The 22,269-nt window shown below is 47.0% G+C and overlaps 4 protein-coding genes across 8 annotated transcripts; 2 read left to right on the forward strand and 2 right to left on the reverse strand.

Annotated features, from left to right (window-relative positions):
* Positions 1-299: 299 nt before the first annotated feature.
* Positions 300-12,286, reverse strand: taok2b (TAO kinase 2b). 2 transcript variants are annotated; one of them, XM_052071886.1, is made up of 20 exons: positions 11,692-12,286; positions 10,460-10,600; positions 10,260-10,331; positions 10,084-10,185; positions 9,868-9,913; positions 9,653-9,749; positions 9,413-9,526; positions 9,207-9,298; positions 8,998-9,091; positions 8,724-8,805; positions 8,476-8,643; positions 8,142-8,348; positions 7,836-8,053; positions 7,568-7,745; positions 7,202-7,330; positions 6,860-7,063; positions 6,555-6,794; positions 2,388-2,600; positions 1,700-1,882; positions 300-1,579 (listed from the first exon to the last, which is right to left on the reverse strand). In XM_052071886.1, the coding sequence occupies exons 2-20, from the start codon at positions 10,589-10,591 to the stop codon at positions 668-670; spliced, it is 3,483 nt and encodes a 1,160-aa protein (XP_051927846.1). In that variant the 5' UTR covers positions 10,592-10,600; positions 11,692-12,286; the 3' UTR covers positions 300-667. The 2 variants fall into 2 exon arrangements, with proteins under 2 accessions (XP_051927846.1, XP_051927845.1); XM_052071885.1 differs by lacking the exons at positions 300-1,579; positions 1,700-1,882; positions 2,388-2,600 and having other exon boundaries at positions 3,249-6,794; positions 11,692-12,285.
* An 845-nt stretch (positions 12,287-13,131) lies between these two features.
* Positions 13,132-15,229, forward strand: LOC127604689 (calcium-binding protein 5-like). The gene is made up of 7 exons (XM_052071910.1): positions 13,132-13,291; positions 13,391-13,440; positions 13,812-13,842; positions 13,938-14,081; positions 14,214-14,323; positions 14,454-14,601; positions 14,786-15,229. Exons 2-7 carry the CDS (start codon positions 13,393-13,395, stop codon positions 14,812-14,814), a joined length of 510 nt encoding a protein of 169 aa, XP_051927870.1. The 5' UTR covers positions 13,132-13,291; positions 13,391-13,392; the 3' UTR covers positions 14,815-15,229.
* Positions 15,230-15,354: 125 nt separating this feature from the next.
* nif3l1 (NIF3 NGG1 interacting factor 3-like 1 (S. cerevisiae)) lies at positions 15,355-19,505 on the forward strand. 2 transcript variants are annotated; one of them, XM_052071895.1, is made up of 7 exons: positions 15,355-15,914; positions 16,553-17,061; positions 17,550-17,697; positions 17,866-17,992; positions 18,172-18,310; positions 18,405-18,488; positions 18,585-19,505. In XM_052071895.1, coding segments are annotated over exons 1-7 (1,194 nt in total). In that variant the 5' UTR covers positions 15,355-15,912; the 3' UTR covers positions 18,770-19,505. The 2 variants fall into 2 exon arrangements, with proteins under 2 accessions (XP_051927855.1, XP_051927854.1); XM_052071894.1 differs by lacking the exon at positions 15,355-15,914 and having other exon boundaries at positions 15,945-17,061.
* A 127-nt stretch (positions 19,506-19,632) lies between these two features.
* Positions 19,633-21,944, reverse strand: LOC127604687 (gap junction delta-3 protein-like). 3 transcript variants are annotated; one of them, XM_052071906.1, is made up of 3 exons: positions 21,597-21,944; positions 20,597-20,907; positions 19,633-20,479 (listed from the first exon to the last, which is right to left on the reverse strand). In XM_052071906.1, exons 2-3 carry the CDS (start codon positions 20,783-20,785, stop codon positions 19,979-19,981), a joined length of 690 nt encoding a protein of 229 aa, XP_051927866.1. In that variant the 5' UTR covers positions 20,786-20,907; positions 21,597-21,944; the 3' UTR covers positions 19,633-19,978. The 3 variants fall into 3 exon arrangements, with proteins under 3 accessions (XP_051927866.1, XP_051927864.1, XP_051927865.1); XM_052071904.1 differs by having other exon boundaries at positions 19,633-20,907; positions 21,597-21,932; XM_052071905.1 differs by lacking the exon at positions 21,597-21,944 and adding an exon at positions 21,092-21,148 and having other exon boundaries at positions 19,633-20,907.
* Positions 21,945-22,269: the final 325 nt, after the last annotated feature.

Consider the following 22,269-nt stretch of genomic DNA (forward strand, 5'->3'; position numbering starts at 1 on the left):
TTGTATTTGAAAAACACACAACACTCAAGGCACCACTGTATTACCGTGGTAATCTCAAGTGTCTTTTAAAATGGTCGTAATACAGACGTAAAGTCTTGCTTCCACTGGTTAAAGGACACTTTGATTCTCTCCTCTTTCATCTCAAACTGCTTCAAACAACAAAGCATGGGATGGAAAAGTGGTTTGGACTGCACGACTGTCCGTGTTTTGTTACGTGTCGTGTTTATTATTTTACTTTATGTTAAGCGCTTTGTTACAGCTGCCGCTGTTGTGAAAGCGCTATATAAATCAGCATGTATTGTATTGTATTGTATTGTATTGTATTGTAATAAGACAAAATAACCCTATTTTCTTAGTGACGGAAGAAAAACTAACTGACATGCCACTTTTGTGCTCATGCCAAAGTCATGAGTTAAAAATAAATAAATATTGCTTTGGCGCCATTTGGAGCCCAGGAAATGTTGGCATGAAGGGACGAGGCTCATATGGTCAGGCCACAGCCTAGTCTAAAAGGAAAAAAACGCCTTTCTGCCATCTTTTTCCAGAGCTGTATATAGAAGGGGTGAACTATATTCTCTATTTTGGAATGAGTCATTTTTTTAAAAGTTTAACTAAAAATCTCCCCTGTAAGGTGTCCCTGGACCCAAAAAGTTTGAGAACCCCTCGCCTAGGAGTAGGAGAGGTGTGAGCCATTGGAGATGTGCGAGGTGACGGAGGTGCTTCGGCTTAGGACGCCATCGGGGCCGGTGGCCGCCCCGGGTCCCCCGCCGGACGCCGTCCTCCTCAGAGGCTGAGGGCTGTTTCTCAGGGCCATCAGGCTGGGGGCAGCGCGAATGCCCCCGTAGACCCCGCCCTGCGAGGACGAGGAGGAAGACGAGGAGGAGGACGGGCCGGAGATGGAGGGCGGGGCCGGGGGTGGCGGAGGTAGCATGGCGAGAGACTGGGATGAGGAGCGCGAGGGCAGGTGATGGGAAAAGGGCAAGGGCAGAGGGTGGACCAGATCTCCGCCGGGTCCTCGCACACCAGGCCAGTCCCTTTCCTTCTCCCGCTCCCGGTCCCGGTCCCTATCCCGCTCCCGCTCGCGGTACAATTGGGGTGTGCTCTGGTGGTGGTAGTGCTGGGGGAGATGGTGGCGCTGGTGGTGGGAGGAAGAGGAGGACGACGACGAAGAGGAGGAAGAATGAGACGAGTGGTGCGCCTCCCTGCCCCCATTCCTCCCCATCGCCAGGGCCATTGCCAAGTGCGAGGACGAGCTGTCGCTCCTTCGCTCCACTCGTTCTCCTCCTCCACCGCCGCCGCTGCTGCTGTTGTGGCTGCGTCGCGATGCTTGTGGCGGGGGTGCGCTCTGTGGGTGCACCCCGTGGCTCCAGTGGCTGGCAGAGTGAGGGGGTGGGGGTGGCGCGTTGGGGTAACCCTGCTTGGAGTAGGCGTCGCCCGGGAGGCCAGCGAGGGACATGCCGGTGAAGCCCAGACGTAAACTCTCCGAGTCAAACGACTCAATCTCGCTGGCCTGACGCTCCAGGAGGGTGCGGATGCGCTCCGAACGCTCGTTCTGGAGGGACAACATCTCCTCTTCGATCTGAGGGCATGAAAACACACAATGATGCTGCGGAACGAGTAGGAATAATAACGCAGTATTAGCACCAGCTCGTCAATTTGATATCAAGGTGAGACGGTCAACAGAAACGAAAGATCTGACCCTCTGCTCCAGCAGCGCGCGCCGTATGGAGACCCTCTGCTCCAGGTCCTTGACCTCCCGCTCATGCTGCGTGTCCGTGTGGATCTTGATCTTGCTCTGGTAGGCGTTGAGCAGCTCTAGCTCCTGCTGCAGCTGCATACGCAGCACCTTGTACTCGGCCTCCTGCGTCTCGTCCAATCGTAGCTACGAGCAAGACAAAAGGACGACAAGCCGGCTGTGAGGAGGATGTGCCAAAGTCAGAGTGCCACGTTGAGGAAACGCATTCTGCTGTGTTACAAGTTATCCGGGGTCGACATATTATGAGCGTTCTTTCTTTAACTGAGAAATGAGTTAAGAGTTGGCGTAACACGGGACGATCAGATATTGAAGACACCAATGAGCGATTAAAACCTTTTCAGAGTTAGCTAGGCACACAGAAAAACGAGTTTACTGTCTGACCTGAGATAAACATTAGTGGCATAGAGTTGCGCAAAGCAATAAAGATACGTTTTAGCCTGAATGTCTGGTCTCTGGGTCCTGACATGTGGATTTTATGCTTGAGGGTGACCTGAGGCGGATGACACACAAGATGCTGCAAATATAAATAAATAAAAAATAGATGTACTGTACATATATCAGCGAGAATGACTACGGGGTGGCACTGAAATCTGCTTAGGTGTAGTGAGCGACCCGTTGCTGCGTGACTCACAGCCTGCGTGGACAGCATGTCATTGATGGAGTGGTCGTACTGCTCGGCCAGTATGGCCAGCTTCCGGGTCTGTTCATCTTTCAGGCGCTTGAGCACGGCCTTGTGGTCCGATTTGGGCGTGTTCTCCAGAAGGTGGTTCCGTAGGGCCTTGTACTGCCGGGTTTGGATCTTGCACGTGTCCTGGAACTGACGCTTTATCTGCAGCTCTTTGGACTGCAGGGAGAGAGAAACTGGCAAACCTTTGCAACTGAGGGTCACATTCGAGTATTAAAATAGGTGCATTAGAATACGCACTTATTTTTAAATTGTACTACGGATAAGTACCCGTGTCTTTAATAATGTAGCAAATGTATTTACTGATCTATGTATCCGGCTTTAGGTTATAAAATGTGATTAAATTGCATTACTTTAAATAAATACAATTACTTTGAGATCGTAAATGTAATACGTTAAATGTTACTATTGACAATGGCCTAACAGTTACTAAAACGTATTGAAAATGCTAAAGGTATATGTAAATTTGTTGTTTTATGAGGCAAAAAAAATAATAATCAAAAATAAAGTAAAAGTAATGTGTCAAAGTAATTTTACTTTGACACATTTTTGAAAGGAAAGAAAAAGGCATAACCATGACATTTTTAAGTTGGGTTGAGCTGCGTCTTTGTTAACCTTAAAAATAAAAAGCACTTTGTAAATCATGAAGAAACCAGCCCCCTCCCAAAAAGCCTAATTTGCCAATTGGTTTATGCTTGAAGGACCCTGACACAATAACAAAAAATGACAGACAAAAACGGCTGGTTTAAGGGGGAAGAACATAAACGACAACAAAGGAAACTGAAATCATAATAACAAACAAGACGATGAGTTCAACACAGCTGGATTTATTTTGGTATAAAGAAAAATATGACAGCTTTTTTTCCTTTTTTTTTTTAAAGCATGTGAGCAACACAGCTAAATGTGAATAAAAAGAACAAGTGGCTGCCAAACAATGCAGTACTGTACTGTTCTTTAAAGAAATACTGCTTCAATTTGGTAAAAAAAAAAAAGTTGGTGATGTGTCAACAGCACATTACGAACATGTAAACATACTCGGAGGAACACGGGACAACTCAAACACAAATGGAAATCAATGGCAGATAACTTACAAATTAAATATGATGTCAAATCTTGCGTTTAAAGTTACTTTTAAAAAAGCCATATTTCCCCTGAGGGAGTTTGGCTTTTTTAAATAAAAAAAATAAAATAAAATAACTTCATCATGCGCTATCCTTTCCAACGCGTATGAGGCATCAGACCTTCTTTCAAAAAGCACCCTTAATGGACGTTTGGTATGACTTTGCATGAAATGAAACGAAAGCACCTTCACTTTGACTTCATCTAATTTCTCACCCGGGAATCATTCAGGTCTTTTGGATGCAATCTTCTGTGTTTAAATCGCTTGTGTCGCTTCATATAAATAAAAACTTCCACTATAGTTGGAAAATATTCTGGTAAGACTTTCCACTCTTCACTTACAAGTCTCTTCATACAATATTTTAAGGCATTTGTGCAAATATTTATTCAAAGGCACTCAGCGGCTTTACGTGCCTATAAAAAAAAAAAAGACGAACTGTTTACATGGTAAAACCTAAAATGATTATTGCATAAAGAGCAATAAAAATTGAAATTGGACTCAAATATTATCTGGATATTTATGCTTCACGCTAGAGTTGACTCTGACGATTATTGCACGTTGTTATTCACCGAAAAATTGGTGGTCCGCAATTAATACCGTCATCATATTTGTTCCAAATATAAAGTAAAAACATCTAAATAACTTTTTTTTTTTAAGATTGCACAGATATGGTCATAAAAACTTGAAATTGTTTTACAAATAAAGAGCAAAACATACTGTGAATGTAAGGAACTTTTACAAAAAGCAAAATAATGAAAGGTTTAAAGCTGGAAGGTCACTGTGTGATGGAGGCTGCAGTGCAGCACCTAAAGAGCGAGCGGCTCGGAGCAGCGCGCGCAGAACCTGACAATCCATCAAGCATTTCTTCTTTCAATTTTCCAAAGGGAATCGACAATCACAATATGTAAAAGGCTCTGGTACTTTGTTATTAAAGCCATGAAAAAAGGGGGGGGGGGGAACTATAAGATCTTTTGAGATGATTACAATCATCTGTTCTTAATATCTGAATCTGGACTGAGACACGAACGTAGCTTTACTTAAGGTCCTTCCTAAAGCTTCCAGCTCACGTAAACCTGACCATTTAAACATTAAAATCAAATGTACCCCTTTGGCCCTGTTTTTACAGTTCATTCTTTTTTTTTAAGCCTAAATATATTATTTCTGTTTGTTCTTTTTTTTTAATAATACGACCTCCAACTTTCTTTCTACTCTCATCTCCAGGGCCGCACCTTCCCCCTGACAAACCTTCCCGAGGACGTTCTCCTCAGAGCGCACTCCCAGCGGGTGTCATCCCGGAGCACCCTCTCCCTCTCCTCCCTGCGCCGCCTCTCCCTCTCCCGCCTCACTCTTTCCCTCAGCCTGGCTTCCCTCACCTCGCGGGGCAGAAGTAGGGGCAGCCGACTGGGCCGCCACGTCTTCAAAAGCCCGGCATACCTCAACCAACGATCAATGCTGACTGGAAGCTTTTGGACCAACATCGCAGCCAGATTGAGCACGAGTGAATTTGCCACGTCGGCGAGGACCCCCAGCGGGCTCCGAACAAAGTGCTTTAGCCAGAGGAGGGCCCGCGCCAGACGGGAAGGCCGCCCGCTGCGAGCCCGCTGATTTAAAGGGAGGCTCTTGAGGGGGACGGGGATTTTGGAGCGCCGCACCCCCCAGTTGCGCCCCGCTTTGGGAAACATCTCGTAGAGGCTGCGCTCGGCCACGCCGCCGAGAAGCGACTGGCACACGGCGAAGAGCGGCCGCGGCAGGCGGAAAAGGACACGCATGCAGAGCCGGTTGACTCTGCGGGGGGCGCGCCGGAGGAAGCGGCGGGCCGGCCGCACCACCAGCACCACCAGCAGGTAGAGCGACAGGAAGAGAGAGGGCGAGCTCAGGAAGGACGCCGACACCAAAATCATGGGGACGTAGTACATCCCCAAGCTGAGGGACAGCCCCAAACTCAAGAGGGCGCTGGCCCACAGGCTGAGCGACAGATAGGAGGAGAAGGAGAGCGAGAAGCAGGAGCGCAGAAGGAGGTAGGAGAAGAAATGGCCCAGGAGGGCCAGCTCGGCGGAAAGGAGGAGAGACCCGAGAGAGGGCGGCGGGGGCGAGCGGCGCAGAGACAAAAGAAAGACGCACAGCAGGAGCAGCGTGAGGTTGCAGGGCCGGGCGGCGGCCCACAGCGAGAGGAGGAGGCACGCCGAGTGAGAGAAGAGCCACGGGAAGGAGGACGGGGGAGGAGGCGAGGAAGGGACGCCGGCGACGGCGTCCAGCACCTCGGGAACGTCGGGGAAGTAGAACTCGGACAAGTCGTCCGGCTCGCGGGTGCGTCTCTCTTCTCGGGACAGGGAGGCGATGAACTCGGACGGGCAGCCGTCAGCAACGCCTCTGCCTTCCTCCTCCTCGTTTTCCCACTGAACTCCTTCAACCTCCCTCGCCTCTTCCCATCCCTCGTGCTCATCGGAACCTCTGCGGTTCAGTTTCACGTCATGCTCATTGTCTACATCCTTGGTCAAAACTTGGTCTTCCCTTCTAAATTCTGGCCGATTTTCCTCGTTTTCACGGCTGTTTGACGTCATGTCATCATCATCCAGCGCATATTTGGCGCCGCCGCTCGAATGTTCATCCTCCTCTCTAAATTCTCTGCCATTTTCCTCAGCTTCCCAACGAAGCCCCTCCACCTCCCTGGCCTCCTCCCATCCTTCTTTTCTATTTGGCATCAGCTCATCATCATCACGGTCTATATATTTGGTGCCCTGGTTATTCGCTTTGTCCAGTATCTCTTTGGTCACATGTAAGTCTCCTAACTCCAACCCGTCGCGATCCCTACTCAGGTTCTCTCTTGTCTGAACTTCTCCTATCTCACAGCACTCTCTTCTGTACGGCTTCATGTCATCATCATCATCATCATCACGTACATATTTGGTGCCTCGGTCATCCTCATCACTCATTTCTAACTTTTCTAAGCGGGTCTCCTCTCCTGGGCCCGTTGTAGTCTGGTTATCACTCACTTTGAGGCTCTTGGGCTGCTGTCGGACCTCCACGGCGTGCTTCTGGCGCAGCTCCTGCTCACGCCGCTTGTTGTACTCCATCTGGTTGGTGAGCTCCGTCTGGTGCTGGGTGCGGATCAGCTCGGCGCGGGTGCGCTGCACCAGGCTCAGCTGGCGGAACTCGAGCTCCTGCGTGGACTCGTGGTGGCGGAGCAGCATGGCGCAATCCAGGTCCTTCAGCGTCTGCTTCTTGTTCAGCTCCTGGCGGACAGAGAACATCCAGCCGTTTGTGAACGCAAGTTCTCTTCGAGCTCACTCCGGGTTACCTCTCGGAGGAGATCCTGTTCCAGGTTGTGGCGTGCCAGCAGCATCTTCCTCTTGTACTGGCGGCTCTGGAGCTCATAGTACTGCCTCTGCCTCCTCAGCAGGCCCGACTCTTCCTCCGCCTGGAGCTGCTGCAGACATTCCTTCTGGTGCACCAGCCACTCTTGCTTCTCCCGCTTTGGCGTCGACTGGTTCTCGTTCAGTTCCTTGAGCGACGGGAGCATGCAAAGATGAATGAGCACTTCCGATGGGCTGAAAATGCTGGACTCGCGCCGTCTTGACAAAAACCCAAAGGTCATCGAGCAGATGTTCGATGAGATACATATGAAAGACGCTCAAGACACCTCTTTGAGTTGCTCTTTGCGCTGTCGATACTGTCGTTTCTGCGACTCCAGCAGACTCGTCAACTCCTTCTTTTGCTGGCCGAGTATGTGTTGCTGGAACTTCTTCTCCTCGGCCAGGACCGCCTTGGTCTGGGGAGATAAAGCATAGCTACTTCTGAAATTCACATCCAGTGAATTTTATTCAGTATCAAATGATCCTAGAGCCAGACATTTTCATGGTTACATATAGGCAATCAGAAACATTTTTAACGGGGGTTGTGGGGGTGGTTCCAATTAGCATTTTTGGGGTTTGCCAAAGGACGTACAAGCGAGCATCCTCCAAATTGCGGAACATTGATATACCACATCTGTAACGAAACGCCTCACCTCCTTGTCCATGATGCCAGAGTGCTTCTTGCACAACTTTTCACCTTCCATGGAGAAGCTGTTCCTCTGGTTCTCCAGTTCCTTGTCCAGTCTCAACTGGTGTTCGTCCATCTCCGCTTTTAGTTTGTTTTCAAGACCCATCAACTGTTTCTGGTGTTGCCGACGCATACGCTTGTACCTGCACGGACCGAAAGACCGGCAACTCGAGAGATGGTCGAGGGCTCCTTTTTCGCTCAACCTCACAATGGGAGCCAAAATGCCGCTTTACCCAGACATCTGCTCTCTCAGCGCCGACCCCTGCTCATGTTCTTGGATCTGGCGGGTGACGAGCGAGGCGGTCCGGATGGTGGCGAAATGATCACGGCCTCGACGGCGCCTCCCGCCTCCTCCGCCACCTCCCCCGGCCCCACCTCCACTGACAGATGACGTATCCCGTTGCAAGTCCACCTCCGGCTGGTAGGGGTCATCATAGATGTTGTCGTGGCTCTGAAAAGGGAGACAACGGTGGACAGGTTCAATTCTGCTTCAATCAAAATCTATTGCATGGCAAGAGTAAACGGGGGGTGGGACTGACCAGGGGCTTGTGCAGGATGGAGCTGTTGGAGGTGACGGTGTGCTCGCCCTCCTGCATCATGGCCATCTCGCCGCTGTCGTCCGAGCCGTCGGCCAGGCTGTTGACCGAGCTGCTTTGGGAGCTGGCGCTGATGGACATGGACGGTAGCGAGTGGGAGCTTTCCATGCTGTTGACTGTGCCCGTGCGCAGCATGTACTGCTCCACGTCCTGAAAAGATGCAGTCAAATCATTCCAGTTAGCAAGTGTTGATCAAGTCAAACATTTGAAAGATGGCTGCTTTTTTCGTGAATGAAGGTCGATGGGCATTAAGAATCTTTATGCCTTCGACCCTTACCTCTTCCTCATCAGCCCCTTCAGGTGCGGGTCCATTGTGTGCCTCGTGGAAAAGGATTTTCTTCATCTTCCGGTACTGAAGGTTGTCCAGCTCGCGGACAGCGTCCTTGGTGCGTGCAATGAGGTCCATCACGCTGGTCATGGGACGCTCTCTGCATAGGAAATGATGCTGGAGGGGAGAAAGGAGTTTCAAGAAAACGCAGAGCACACACACTGTGGTAGCTGTCCGAGCTTCGTGTGGATGTGCACCTTGAGCAGCACATCGGAGGTAGGTCTGTCCTGGGCAATCTTCTGCAAGCACGAGTCCACAAAATTGCGGAAATAATCTGACCTAAAAGACAGCGCAAACATGATCATTTATCTGGACATGCTATAAAATGCACTACTGGAAGTTGTGGCCTGTTTTTCGTTTTTCCACGAGGAGGAGAAAGTGTTGTTTCTAGTATTCATTATTTTAGCTGTTGCCAAGTAAAGGATACGTGTGTGGGGGGGGGGGGGGGGGCGGGGGGGATCTGTTTCTCACCAATGATTCGACTGCAACACGGGGCTCTCATTCTGCGCGATGTGGTATAAGGCACTCATAGCATTCATGTTAAAGAGAGGAGGCTTCCGTTCCGCTAGACGGGAACAAAGCGCAACATAGTGAGACAAAGATGCATCGTGGTGCAAAAAACGCAAACAAAACCATTGTGGGCCAACACACTTTCTGACCAATGAGCGTGCACCTCTTACCCAGCTCTATGCAGGTAATGCCAAGTGACCACACATCCACCTTTCCATCGTACTGACCCTCATCCATGGCTAGGATCACCTCGGGTGCCATCCTGCGTGAAGGAGACAAAACAAACATGACCACTTCCTTTTTTGCTGACTTCACACAGTGTGAACGCGCCCTTCACGGAGCACAAAAAGGCCACCCGCGATCCAAGCTGTCCTACCAGTAAGGTGTTCCTACAAAAGAGTTGGCCGGAGCGACAATGGACGCAGAACCAAAATCTCCCAGTTTGACTTGACCGGGCTCCGTGAGCAAGATGTTTCCTGCTTTCACATCCCTGAGTGGAACAATAAGAGAAAACCGATAGCTCAGCATCATGGCGATGACGACGACAGAAGGGAAAAGATGCGCTGACATTCCAAGAATCCAGTGCAGACGCAGCCAGGTTGACAAAGCGGCCTACCTGTGAATCATGTTGTGAGAGTGAAGATAGACCAGTCCCTGCAGTGCACCATGGGTAATTGCAGCTATTTCCACTTCCTGAAGGGGCTTCTTGTGGACTATGTGAAGAGATGACACAAGATATCAAGCTTTGAGAATTAAGATGACAAAAGGCAGATCAAGGTTTAGTCACCATTTGCATCACACAGATAACAAGACGGTTCCTTTCCTTCTCACCTTCCAAAAGGTCCGAAGCCGAGCCCAAGCAGTACTCCATCACCAGCTGGCAGGGACACAGTCAGTGTTGTGAGTGCACAATGCTATTTTTGGCTCACAAAGAACACAATTCACACCACTTGACCCCGCCAGAGATTTTCCAGCTGCACTTTTGAATGACGACGTAGCCTGACAGGTGGTCCAGTGTTCGTCGCACACGCATTTCACAGCGCTTACCCATGCCGTGTGCTCCCTCAGGTAGCAGCCATGGTACTCGACCGTGTTGGGGTGCCGCAGTTTCTGGAGGAACTTCACTTCCTTGATGATATCTTGCCATTTCTACAACACACCCAGAGTGCGAAATGAGCCGGCATGGCAGAAATTTGCAAGTTGCTGATGACCGTGACTGTTACCTCATTGGACTGCTTGCCACTGTAAGACATCTTCTTGATGGCAACCACCTCATTAGTGCGGATGTCATGGGCCTAATAACGACACGGATGATTACACAAACCTCAAGTCATCTTTAACATCCAATAATTCAGACTTGGCAACTAAAATCCCGGCTACGTTTCCACCAGTGCTCGTAGAAATACAGAGAAACACAACTCACAAAGTACACAGCTCCAAAGCTCCCATGTCCGATCTCCCTCAGGTCGGTGAAGAGCTTCTCAGGATCCTCCCTGCAGAAGAGCTCAGCCACCTCCGGGTCCTTCAGGCTCCCGGCCCGCACACTTGACGGCATGACCAGCGCCTAGTCAAGAGACAATTAAATTTAACATGCCCGGCAGGAAGCAGCTCGATTTTGACCAAAGTCCAGAGTTGAAAAATAATACACGGTATATTTTGATGACATACTATATATGTATATTGCTCAACGACATGAAATGAACAGACATCAGACAGAAAAGCTTTCCTGCACAGCCGTGTTGCTGCTGTTAATGAGGAAGCTGGTTGTTCCCTTTGAAGCAGACGCTTCAATTTTGCAACCAAGCCTAAAGCAAGTATTCAACTCGATTATAACAGGAAGCTATCCATCCATGGCAATGTCGTTCCAAATAAATGTTGCACACGCACACACACGTATGATATATAAACAACGCAAGCTTCACACAGGAAGATCGGAGAGGTGGAGAAGAATTGAGCTAAAACGGCCACATTGTGTTACACAATGACATATTGCACCATATGTTGTTCCACTTAAAATATTGCATGAGTAACATGGAAAGTGTTCTCTTTGAACTAGGAATGCATTTTATTCATTATTGGGGGTTGGGGGGAGAACAACTTTGTAAATTGACATTTAGAATAACTCAACATGATCTAAAATCTCTTAATGTGCTGAAATTGCTGGTATTTAACAGTTTCACACATCAAGCTGTCAAAGTTTGACTCAAATAATTTTTTTCATTGTCATTAAGAGTTTTACTGTCGTGATTCAATTCTTGGCATGCTTCTCACAGAAATGTACAAGTCGTCAACAGTGTGCGTTTTTCTCCTTCTATATTTATGTGCACAAGCGGATGTTGCTGTGAGAACCTCTGCAAAGGTGGCTGGTCACACACAGTTCAAGCGTTTCAAGCTCCAAGACAGTTTCAATTTTGACATAAAAACAACATGAATGTTGTTTTCATGAATGTTCACTTTGACAGTTTCAAGAGTCCCACCATTACCGCAACACAATTTCCCTTGATTATGGCACGGTTGAATCAATATTTCCATTTTACTTTTATATTTTGGGCACTTTCCGAAAAGGGGATTTTTTTTCTACTGGTGCTAAGAAGTCAAAATGTGTCAAACTCCCCTGAACAATGTACAAGGATAAATATTTTTAGCGTGTCTTACCGTGGCTTTTGGTATCCACTGTAGCTAGCTAAAGCTAGCTAACTGGCCTGGCTGGAAAAATATAGGTCTCACTCCCCGTTGTCGCCCCCCAGCGCTGCTGCTGCAGTCTACTCAGCGGGAGCAAACAGCATTCTGCCTGTCGACACGGTTACTCAAACTCGTGGCCATCCCGACGATGCCGGTGAATATGGGACAGAATTTTACAGGCGACATGAATGAAAGTGTCCGGTCGAGTGCGCCAGTGACAGTTCGCGAGCTAGCTAGTTAGCTGACTGACTGGCCGGCTGTCTGTCCGTCAAGCTAACCGAGCTAGCGGCGGGAAGAGCGGCCGCTATCTCAATCGCACGCTAATTAGCGGCGGCGGTATTTAGCGATTAGAGCGATGCTCGGAGCCGAACGGCGAGTCCGCATTGTGGGATGGTGTCATAAATCCCCGCAGCGGCGCTCCATGCTCGGCTGGGCGCTGTCACAAGTTTTAATGTCTTTCTTCCGTTCTTCGCCTTCTCCCCATTTCCCTCAACATTGTTTTTTGTTCAGTACCCCGTGATGGCGGAGGAGCGGGTGGGAAAGGAAAGGAAAACGGAAGTGGTCTTTTTCGCCCAAAGCAGTCCGAGTCGTTTTAGGAGAAACACTGCCCTCCTGTGGTTCCGCCAAGATATAGACGTCGTCTCCTGGCTGTCAATACTGTACACGAGACCCCGCATACTCGCGATGTGTCATTCATGTAATCTATTTTTTTTATACGCGCTGAGGTGCTTTTTCAGATTCTGCACTATGCCGCCCATCCTGAATCCATCATTTCAGAAAAAAAATCACAATTAATTTCTAAGCATCGCTGTCATCCTGATACTGCAGACATCCCCTTTTCCCCACTGCACACGAGACCTGGAACGACCTCAGCTGTCCAAGTGTGCTGTGAGCGAGTGGCTAAAATTCATCAGCACGACATTGCAAATCCTAGCGGATTATGCCGTTTATGCAACCGATTCTTCTTTTTTTACATAAGAGAGAAGCAGGCAGAGATGGAGATGTCACATTGGCAATGACAATGAGCTCAGCCAGTTAATCAAGTCCAACATGCGGATCCATGGTGATGGAGCTTAAGTTGATATGTCAAAGAAGGAAAATCTCTTCTACCAATTCTTTGAGTTTGCATTTTTCCAAACAAGAGGCAATTAAGTTGATTATAAAATTCATTTTATATGATTCATCCCACTGGCGGTTGCAATTTGAAGGTTATTATCGTACTTAAAAGTGTGTGTTCACAGTACAAAAGTTGGATCAGCACTTGGACATTTACCTTTTATTTATTTATTTGTTTTTTAAATTGGTACTTGTATTTAGGTATAGACTGTGAGTATTTTCTCCGTTTCGCTTAAGCCCGCCCTGCTGTCCTGCACTCACGTTGCTGACTCCTCCCAGCACATGAACAAGATCGGATGCAGCTTCCCCACCGCTCATCGTCATCATCAACATCATCACAGCATCAAGCCGGAGTGGCGGACGTACCGAGAGTCAGCGAGAGTCTGAGAAGCCTGAGAAAGGGACAGAAAAAGACGAGTTTACATATGATGTGATTGGCTGAAAGCACAAGTCAAAGGTGAGAACAAATCTGGTGGTTCCCAAACCTGAGACCAAGTCCCATCGGGCATCCGCTTGTATCTCTACTGACAAGCGCCACAATTGTTTTCTTTGACAGACATGAGCTTGGGACAGGCTTGCATTTTCTTGCGAGGCGGGAAAAATATCGTGAGTACGACTCAATGTGCTTGTTGCAGTTTTGATGTAAAATGTGTCAAGGTATTGGATTATTCTCCAAAGTATCACTTAATTGAATGTTCAAACTATGCTTGCGGGACAGCGACTTAAACTTGATTAAAAAGAAAAAGGAATCATGTGTAGTGCCGTCTACATGTGTTGCTCCACGGTTTGCATTCAAATATCGGTGCTTCAAGGGTGATAGAAGGTGTGCGTTAGATTTCTACGGGCAAAGCAATGTGGTTGTTTTAAATATGCAAAGTGTTATTCTCTGTGTCTCACTATCTTTGTCAATTTGCCCCCCCCCCCTTATTCCTATATTTCCATCTTCACGTTTTGCTCTTTTTCTTCCTCCTCTGCAGTCAAGGGATCTGGCGGACGACGAGATAGACGGTAAGCCGCATCAACATATTTCACGTTTCCAGCATCGTGTTTCTGGTTCAGTGGCCGTGTGCCCGACAGAAGGATTTTGCTGTGCGTTTGTGCAGAGCTGCGCGATGCGTTCAATGAGTTTGACAAGGACAAGGACGGCCTGATCAGCTGTAAGGACCTGGGCAACCTGATGAGGACCATGGGTTACATGCCCACCGAGATGGAGCTCATCGAGCTGAGCCAAAACATCAACATGAACCGTGAGTCAGCCACTGAAAAACTACAATCACACACACACACACGCACACACTTCTGATATAGTTTGAGGACTAAACCCTTAACAACTCCCTTTGTTGTATTTTGGAAAAACAAATTCCTTTTTGACCCTCCAGTTGGCGGTCGAGTGGATTTTGACGATTTTGTGGATCTGATGGCACCCAAACTTCTGGCGGAAACGGCTGGCATGATCGGAGTGAAGGAGCTGAAAAACGCCTTCAAAGAGGTCAGACTGCACCACTGAGGGTTAATCGAATTTGAATCCAAATCGCAACGTAGCACAATGCAATCTTCCACCTGCGACAACCACAAAGTTGTCAATTACCTCCTGACCCTCTGCTCGTCTGGCTTTTTAGTTCGACGCAGACGGCGATGGGGAGATCACCACGGAAGAGCTGCGGCTAGCCATGATGAAGTTAATGGGGGAGCACATGAATCGGCGAGAGATCGACGCTATCGTCAAAGAAGTCGATGACAACGGCGATGGCACAGTAGACTTTGAAGGTAAATACTTCTTAAAAACAACGCAGGGCCAACCACTTGACCACTTGAGACTTGAAGAGGGTTTTTTTTTTCCTGTTCGATTGAATTTGAAATGTGTTTTCCCCGTTGAAATGAATTGAAATACCCCAAATCTGTTCTGGTCTGATTTCATAGTGAAAGAAATAATTCTTGCTGTCTCCCACAGAGTTTGTCAGGATGATGTCGCATCAATGACAGCGGAGGCCAACCGACAACACACCTCTGCAAATGCACAACATTTGTCCGTTCCTGTTCAATTTCGCTTGCCGTTTATTTGGCGTGTATTAAAAGAGCTAGAGTGAGCGTGCTGATGGGAACTGTAGCACAACTTGTAATCTAACCAAGATTAAATATTTCAAAACAGCAAAGATATTACTTTTTACCAGCAGCTTTTGTCTTACAGCATTTAACCTTAATTCTTTTTTTTCTTTCTTCATTTAAAAAAATTTAAATGTTGAATTTGAATTTTTCCGGAAAAAAATAATTTTCTGCAACCCTACCACAAAACAAGCAACTGGCATAACATCAAGCTTGTCGGTTGTGTAATGAAACCGTACAATGTTCTATGGATGTTCCAGAGATGGGATTTGGAAAAAAAAAAAAAAAACAATGCCGTCAACCACTGTGGTGGATGAAATGTTTTGGATTAAGGAAACACGTCTGTCTGCCTTGGATTTGGAGGCGCGTTAGGATAAAGAGATTGCGTGGCCAAAAATGGAGAAGTGAATGAGAACACCAAATGACATAACCACCAGACCCTCTGAACCATCCAACATCCAGCTTCGACCTCTATCGCTTTAATCCTCAATAATCTCTCAGATTGGGTTTCAGTGCAGTCACTCTGGCCACCCTGCATTTGACCGGATTTTTGCTTTAAATCCTAGCAGCGGTCACCTCTAAACATTGACAACCTTTCGCTATGTTTTGGTTAAAGTGCTTAGTTCGCACGTGGTCATTGGAGAGCATGTGATCATTCGTATCATTTTCAGAAGTCCAGTGCCATGCCCCATCATGCACAGAATTGGCCTCTGACCTTTTCCTGCTCACTTCAATGTTCATATATAGATATATAAACAGATTAATTCACTGACAAACACATTAATTCACTCATTCACAAACTCGCCTGTAGATTGTTTTTAATCTCTCACACTTTTTTTATGGCTATTCAATACAACGCATTTCATTTCGTCTGTCATCTCATCAAACGTTGAATCGTAATATTAAACGGACCAATCAAAAACGAGCGTAGACTCGCGTCACCGGAAACCGGAACAGTGCAGCTCCCAACGACTCATGTAAGTAAATTTGATCGTGCGCGTCTCTGTGCTAATGAACATCATTAAAATACTTTAAAATGCATACTAAATTGATGGCTTTGTGTGTTCAAATAAGATTTGTTTCACCCTATCAAATCGCAACAGTTCGCTCCGTTGTGTGCTTACAATATAAAAAGTGGGAACTAATGTTATTCGCGATGTGTCAAGTTGCACTGGAGCAAAAAATAAATAAAAATCCGCTCGCACAATATATTCTGTACATTTCCGATATTAATACAAATGTTTTGAAGCAATATGAAATGTCCAGTAGTGTGGTAAATATTGATCAACAACCACACTTTTTTTTAATAAGAAAAATGGCACTCTTCAGTATTGCACTATATAAAAACAGTAATAGCATAATTACAAACAGGCACATTTGATGATAAAATACAGAAGACCATCGCATCTAGCCAAAGATGTAGTAATAGTCGTACTACGCAGAAGATAAAGAATATGCCAGTGAGTCATGTTATATTGTCGAGTCATGTGTTCCGACTCTTTGTGTGAAAATAATATTTTTGAAGAATTGTTCACGACATGCTAAACTTCTGTTTGTTGTAAACTTCGCAACCACTTTGAGGTTCTGAGGCACCAATGTATTATTGTCCTCACAGGTCTCGCTTGATATTGACTGGATGTAAGACCCTTCCAAAGATATTTCTGTTGCAAAGCTTCAGAAGCGTTTGGACCAGGTCCATCCTTCAAATCGCATCCTGTAATTTCTGCTTCATCCTCTCCCGCTATCGTTCCTCATTCCGCCCCAGCCCAATGGAGCTAAAGGACGTTCTGAAGGTTTTGGAGGATCTCTCGCCCCTGTCGTTGGCTGAGCCATGGGACAACGTGGGCCTCTTGTTGGAGCCAAGCGAGCCGCGGCCCGTCAAAACCATCCTGCTGACCAACGATCTCACAGAGCCAGTCATGGAGGAAGCCCGGGCCGAAGGCTGCGATCTCATCATCTCCTACCATCCTCCGCTCTTTCGCCCAATCAAACGTCTGGTGCAGAAAGACTGGAAGCAGCGATTGGCTATCAGAGCCGTGGAGGCCAGCATTGCGGTCTTCTCGCCTCACACGTCTTGGGACAACGTTGGTGGAGGAGTCAACGACTGGCTGGTTGGAGGACTTGGTGAGTCGATGGAAAAATGCTCACAGCTAAAGTGGCATAGTTAGTTTTAAGTATTCCATCGCGCTTATTTTCACACTCTTGCTCACAGTTTATCAAATAAAACGCCCAGCGTGCTTGCTTCAAGCCATTGGAGACTCCCGGTTGAAGTTCACTACAAAACCAAAGAGAATTCAACATTGTATATTTCAACGCCGAACAAATGTTCAACCAAGCCGAATAATTTCACTGCTAGCTTCATGCTAACATATAATTCGAAATGCCATTGACAGGCTAACGGAAATTTGCATAAATGTTAGTTTTTTTCAAAACCTTCAAACTGCTGCTTTGACCCACGGAGAGCAGCAACACGTGCAAAGGCAGAAAACATGACTCACTGGCATATATCCTGTTTGGCACTTAAATATTAAAATATGCACATTGCCACATTAAAGGTCGGAGAATCACTGATCTCTTCTCACCAAGTGTACTCCATGTGGTTTTGGTTTCAGGTGGCGGTCAGGTGTCTGTACTGACTCAGGCCTATGTGGACTTGCCTTTCAGTCACATAGTGGAATTCCAATGCAAAAATGACATATTGGATGTTCTCTTGCGTGAACTGAAGGCTTTTGAAGGAGTGCTCGTACAGGACCCTCTCAGGTTCGACACTATTACTCATACGTCAACCAGATGTGTTGCAGGAAAGTGATTTCAGCATCATCCTGACTAAATCAACCAAATGCCATACTTGAATATGATATGTATACTTGGTACTGCAATTTAAACTGGGCAAACGTTTTTTTTTTTAAATATTTGTCTTTTTAACAGCTGTGACGCCACCAAGACTCAAGTCAGCCTACACTGCAGTGGTTCCGCATTGGCTCCGGTGGTTGATAAAGTGACGCAATACATCGTCGCCGTCGACAGGTCCCTCCGTATTCTTAAGGCAGAAAAGGTGAGCGACATGTTTCACAGCGACGTATAAAATGAGTTTACATGTTGAAAAACGACAGCGGAACCGCCGCTTTTTCCCATAAAGTGAATTTGCGCAATTTTCTCTCGCAGGACATGTTGATTGGAAATAACTGATCTCGTTTTTTACACTGTTGTCTTTCCAATTTGGACCGCCTCCAGCCTCCTCGGCTAGGCCACGGTCAGGGGCGACGCAGTGTTTTGGATGAGCCGGTAACCGTGGCAACGGCCGTGAAAAAAATGAAGTCCCACTTGGGCTTGAGCCACCTACGTTTGGCCCTCGGACAGGGACGCACGCAAGGTGCGGAGACACGCAAGCCAGTGAACTTAATAATGAGGAGGGGTGTGTAAAAAAAAAAAAAAAAAGTTTTGCCTACTTTTTGCATGATTCCCAGAATCCTTTGTGCGGACTGTGGCTGCATGTGCGGGATCGGGAGCCTCGGTGCTGAGCGGCGTCCAAGCAGACCTCTACGTCACCGGTGGGTTGGCCGCTCCTCTCTGGAAACAGAAGTGCTGTATTATGCCGTGACGACCACTTGAGTGACAGAATTGATTCTGATTTCATGTGCTTTTAGGTGAGATGTCTCACCATGAGGTGCTGGATGCCGTTGCCAGGGGAACCAGCGTCATCCTCAGTGACCACAGCAACAGCGAGCGCGGCTATCTGTCTGTGTTCCGCCAGAAACTAACTGAAAGGGTTCCTGCCGATGTCGTCGTGATGGTCTCCAAGGCTGACAGGGACCCCTTGGAGGTTGTGTGATGAGTAGAATTCCTGTGAACCCCAACCCTGGCCAGAATAGCCAAATTCCTCCCATAAATTACACCCGCCCTAAAAAGGACTTTGTAATGGAATATAGATTCCACAAGATGGCGGCAAAGTTCTTTGGAACCGGATTGCACCAAAGCAGTGTCAGCGCAGTTTCTTGCCACCTAAGATGTAATAGAATGACGCCAAAGCACTATTGTTGTCAAAATCAAGCAACTCAATACCTGCCAACACTGATTCTTGGCTCCAAATGCCACAAAACGGCATCAAAGTAATGCTAATGTTGCTGAAATTTCAGATTTCTCGAGGCAACCTTGTTGCCTATCAGTTTTTGTGCTTTTTAAAACACCTGCCAAGGAACTACGCAGAAGTGAGGAAGGAGTTTTATTAAATCAGTGCTGTTTATGCACCATCGAGGTCTTATCAAAGCCCCATCTAAGACAAAAAGGAGCACCAACTTGGTTGCAAGGAACTATATTGACATGAGAGGAGGAGCTTCTGTCAGTGTTTTGGGCTTGTAGGACTTGATCCATGTTTGCAAAGGGTTGCTGTCATGAAATGTATTGCACAAAACAATGATTTGCGTGCACTGAGGGTTGTTTGTATGGCTTATTTCTGCAAGCTTTTCGTCCTGATAATCACTCGCGTCATGTCCATCGCGGGGGTATTTTTTAATTTAATGTGCTTCGTGCATGCAAGTTCAAATAAATTTGGGGGAATCTGTCATCAATTGAAGGAAAACCTTGTCGAAGTTTGGATCGGAGCGTCACATGCGTCAGGCAGTTGATAACGTCCTTTTTAAGATGTGCATAACTTTGCTGAAGAGGAGGTTAACACTTCTCAGAGCTGCCATCAGGTTGGATTCAAACAGTCTCCTCACATGCAGGTTTTCATTCAATTGTACTTGTCATTAGCGCATTTGTCAACCGTGACTACTGAGGAAGGAAAGGAAAAAAAAAACATGTTTGTAAATTGTGGCCCGTTCACTGCCAGCCCAGTTTAAAATGGATCTTTGACATTTACAGCCGTCAGTGGCAGTGAATGAGTTACCCACCGACTGAGTACTTTTGCCACCTCCGGTGTCCAATGTGATCCACGTCAAGTTTGGTGAGCGGTGACTGACGACGGCTAAATCAACCAGTTTTGTTTTTGTTGTACTTCCTTATGACTCAGTGAGAGTTGATTGTGTTCCAAAAAAGGCTGTCACACCACGAAAGTCTTGTCGTTGACATGTTTACCGTTCCTGTGAGGAGGCCTGGCACCCTTCCTGTCGCTCTTGTGTGAACTCCTCCTGGTCTTCCCGCTGCTCGCCACGCTTGTTTGCAAACGCATCTCCGGCAGCTCCCCTGACTTGTAGCTGCGGGCGCTCGGGTCACTGGAATGCCGTCGTTTGCAACAGAACCACTTGGTGGAACTGTAGAGAAGTTCCACGCAACTGGAAATGGCAGACAAGACCCCGACGGTGAAGTAGAAACAGAGAAAGACGGTTTTCTCAGCTGGCCGTGAGGTGAAGCAGTCCACGGTGTAGGGACAAGGGAAGCGGTCGCAGGGATACTGGGCCTCCACCTTGAAGCCATAAAGCCACCACTGCCCGACGAGAAAGGAGACTTCGGCGAACAACCGAAAGGCCACGTGGACTATGTAGAGCCGCCTCAACTGCCGGGTTTCCCTGTAGTCTCGAGGCGCCTTGGAAGCGCTGGTTCTCTTGTTGTGATGATGCATGGCGTACATGAGAAAAAGCAGCGACGGCGTGGCGATGAGGACAATGTGAAAGACCCAGAAGCGGTACTGGGAGATGGGGAAGGCCTGGTCGTAGCACACCTGCTTGCAGCCGGGCTGCAGCGTGTTGCAGGCAAATTCCTCCTGTTCATCTTCAAACATGTCGCTGGCCACCGTTCCCAGGATCAGGATCCGAAAGACCAGCATCAGCAGGAGCCAGAAGCGGCCCAGCATGGGCGAGTGGGCCTGCAGGTGGTCAAAGAGTCCGCTGAGAAAACTCCATTCCCCCATGACGGCGGCAGTCTGACACTTGCCGGTGGGTTCTCTGCGAGCAAGTGGATCTGTCTCACGCTTTCATTCTGGCGGTTTCATATTCCTCATGTGCAGTTTACAACGCTTCCTATTCCAAAGATCTACAAGTCAAAACGAAACACACATCAGAGGACAGAGCGCTCTCAATTAAGGAATAAAACAAAAAAAACATTACAAGGTTATTACGCAACATTGACTCATCTCGTTACAGGTATGAAAGGCGAGATGTTACAAAGTGCAAATACTTGATCAGGGTATATCTGACATAGTCATGAGGCTTATTACCTTTTACAAGCTCCGCAGATGATGACACAATATTAAAATATATATATATATATATATATAAGAAAATCCTTTACCATGAGCTAATTCAGCATGTATTTGTTAGCTCGGTTCACAACATGAGCAAAGCTATGGGAACGTGTTCCGAGAACACACGAGGGAGAGTCAATGCTTGCTCGAAAAATAAACCTAGGCATTTCACATAACTTCATTTTAATCGACTGTCCTTAACTCATCCAGTTCCAGCCCCCCCAAAAATTACATTAAGTCCTGGGGGGAAAAAAAGAAAACCAAAGTACATGGGATTGAATGTGTGAAGTCTGAAAAGACAAATAGGTCTGGGAGTGAATGAGTTCAGTACATTTCCGAGTCTCTACTTGTTACTTTTTTACTTCGAGTCTCATCAGTACTTCTAACTTTTATCAGTCTTTGTTCTACTTAGTCTGTACTTTCACCACCTTGAACAGACGGGAGAGCTTCCTCAGATAGCGCTGACAAATCGGCCTACCTTTCACATGCCCATGTCATTTTAAGCCTCGAAACTCCTCCCGTCTTGTCCTGCCTTCTTTCACAAATAAACACATAAAAATTCTTCCATAATTGACAGTGCCGATGTCCATTTTCCAGCTGTCACACCAAACGGCGCGGACTGGTTGCAACGCACTCAGAAATAAATGAGCAGGCGGAAGTGGTTTGCCGAATTCCCGTTTGGACCTTTATCTGCACTGATCATGCTTGAGACTGTGATGTTTACAAGAATTACGTACCTCTTAATGAAGCATTCCTCCAGGCAGGAAAAGCCTGTTTGAAGGCAAAGCAAAACAGTTTTGAAAATATATATACAGTAGCTATAGGACATTCAGAGAGGGCATTACATCATTCATTCTGCAAGCGCTCAAACTTTTTTTAAAGCCAATTTGTTTTTTTCCCAATTTTGGTTCGCATTTGGCCAAAACGTTTTTAGCCAAATCTTGTGCAAAGTGCAGTATGTGGTTACATGCAATGGTCTTTCATTTTACATTAATTTGACAGTAAACAGAATGACATTCAACTGCTTCAAACACCTTCTTGCCCCCCCCCCCCCCCAAAAAAGTTAGGTCATGCATACCTTACAGCACCTCGGTACTGGGGTTTTGGGTGAAATTCCTGGAAGAACTTTTCTAACATGCATAACAGACATT

This window comes from Hippocampus zosterae, chromosome 7, assembly GCF_025434085.1.
Source record: "Hippocampus zosterae strain Florida chromosome 7, ASM2543408v3, whole genome shotgun sequence".
Classification (NCBI taxonomy): Eukaryota; Metazoa; Chordata; class Actinopteri; order Syngnathiformes; family Syngnathidae; genus Hippocampus; species Hippocampus zosterae.

Excerpts from the sequence above, each read along its gene's own strand:
- LOC127604689 (XM_052071910.1), top strand. The coding sequence starts at position 13,393 with ATGAGCTTGGGACAGGCTTGCATTTTCTTGCGAGGCGGGAAAAATATC. Across the intron at positions 13,843-13,937 it reads GGCGGACGACGAGATAGACG|AGCTGCGCGATGCGTTCAAT; the intron begins GTAAGCCGCATC and ends GCGTTTGTGCAG. Across the intron at positions 14,324-14,453 it reads TGAAAAACGCCTTCAAAGAG|TTCGACGCAGACGGCGATGG; the intron begins GTCAGACTGCAC and ends CTGGCTTTTTAG.
- LOC127604687 (XM_052071904.1), bottom strand. The coding sequence starts at position 20,785 with ATGGGGGAATGGAGTTTTCTCAGCGGACTCTTTGACCACCTGCAGGCC.
- taok2b (XM_052071885.1), bottom strand. The coding sequence starts at position 10,591 with ATGCCGTCAAGTGTGCGGGCCGGGAGCCTGAAGGACCCGGAGGTGGCT. Across the intron at positions 9,092-9,206 it reads CATTACCTGCATAGAGCTGG|CGGAACGGAAGCCTCCTCTC; the intron begins GTAAGAGGTGCA and ends GTTCCCGTCTAG. Across the intron at positions 7,064-7,201 it reads GCAAAGAGCAACTCAAAGAG|GAACTGAACGAGAACCAGTC; the intron begins GTGTCTTGAGCG and ends CCGTCGCTCAAG.
- nif3l1 (XM_052071894.1), top strand. The coding sequence starts at position 16,533 with ATGTATTATTGTCCTCACAGGTCTCGCTTGATATTGACTGGATGTAAG. Across the intron at positions 17,062-17,549 it reads CTGGCTGGTTGGAGGACTTG|GTGGCGGTCAGGTGTCTGTA; the intron begins GTGAGTCGATGG and ends TTTTGGTTTCAG. Across the intron at positions 17,993-18,171 it reads GTATTCTTAAGGCAGAAAAG|CCTCCTCGGCTAGGCCACGG; the intron begins GTGAGCGACATG and ends GACCGCCTCCAG.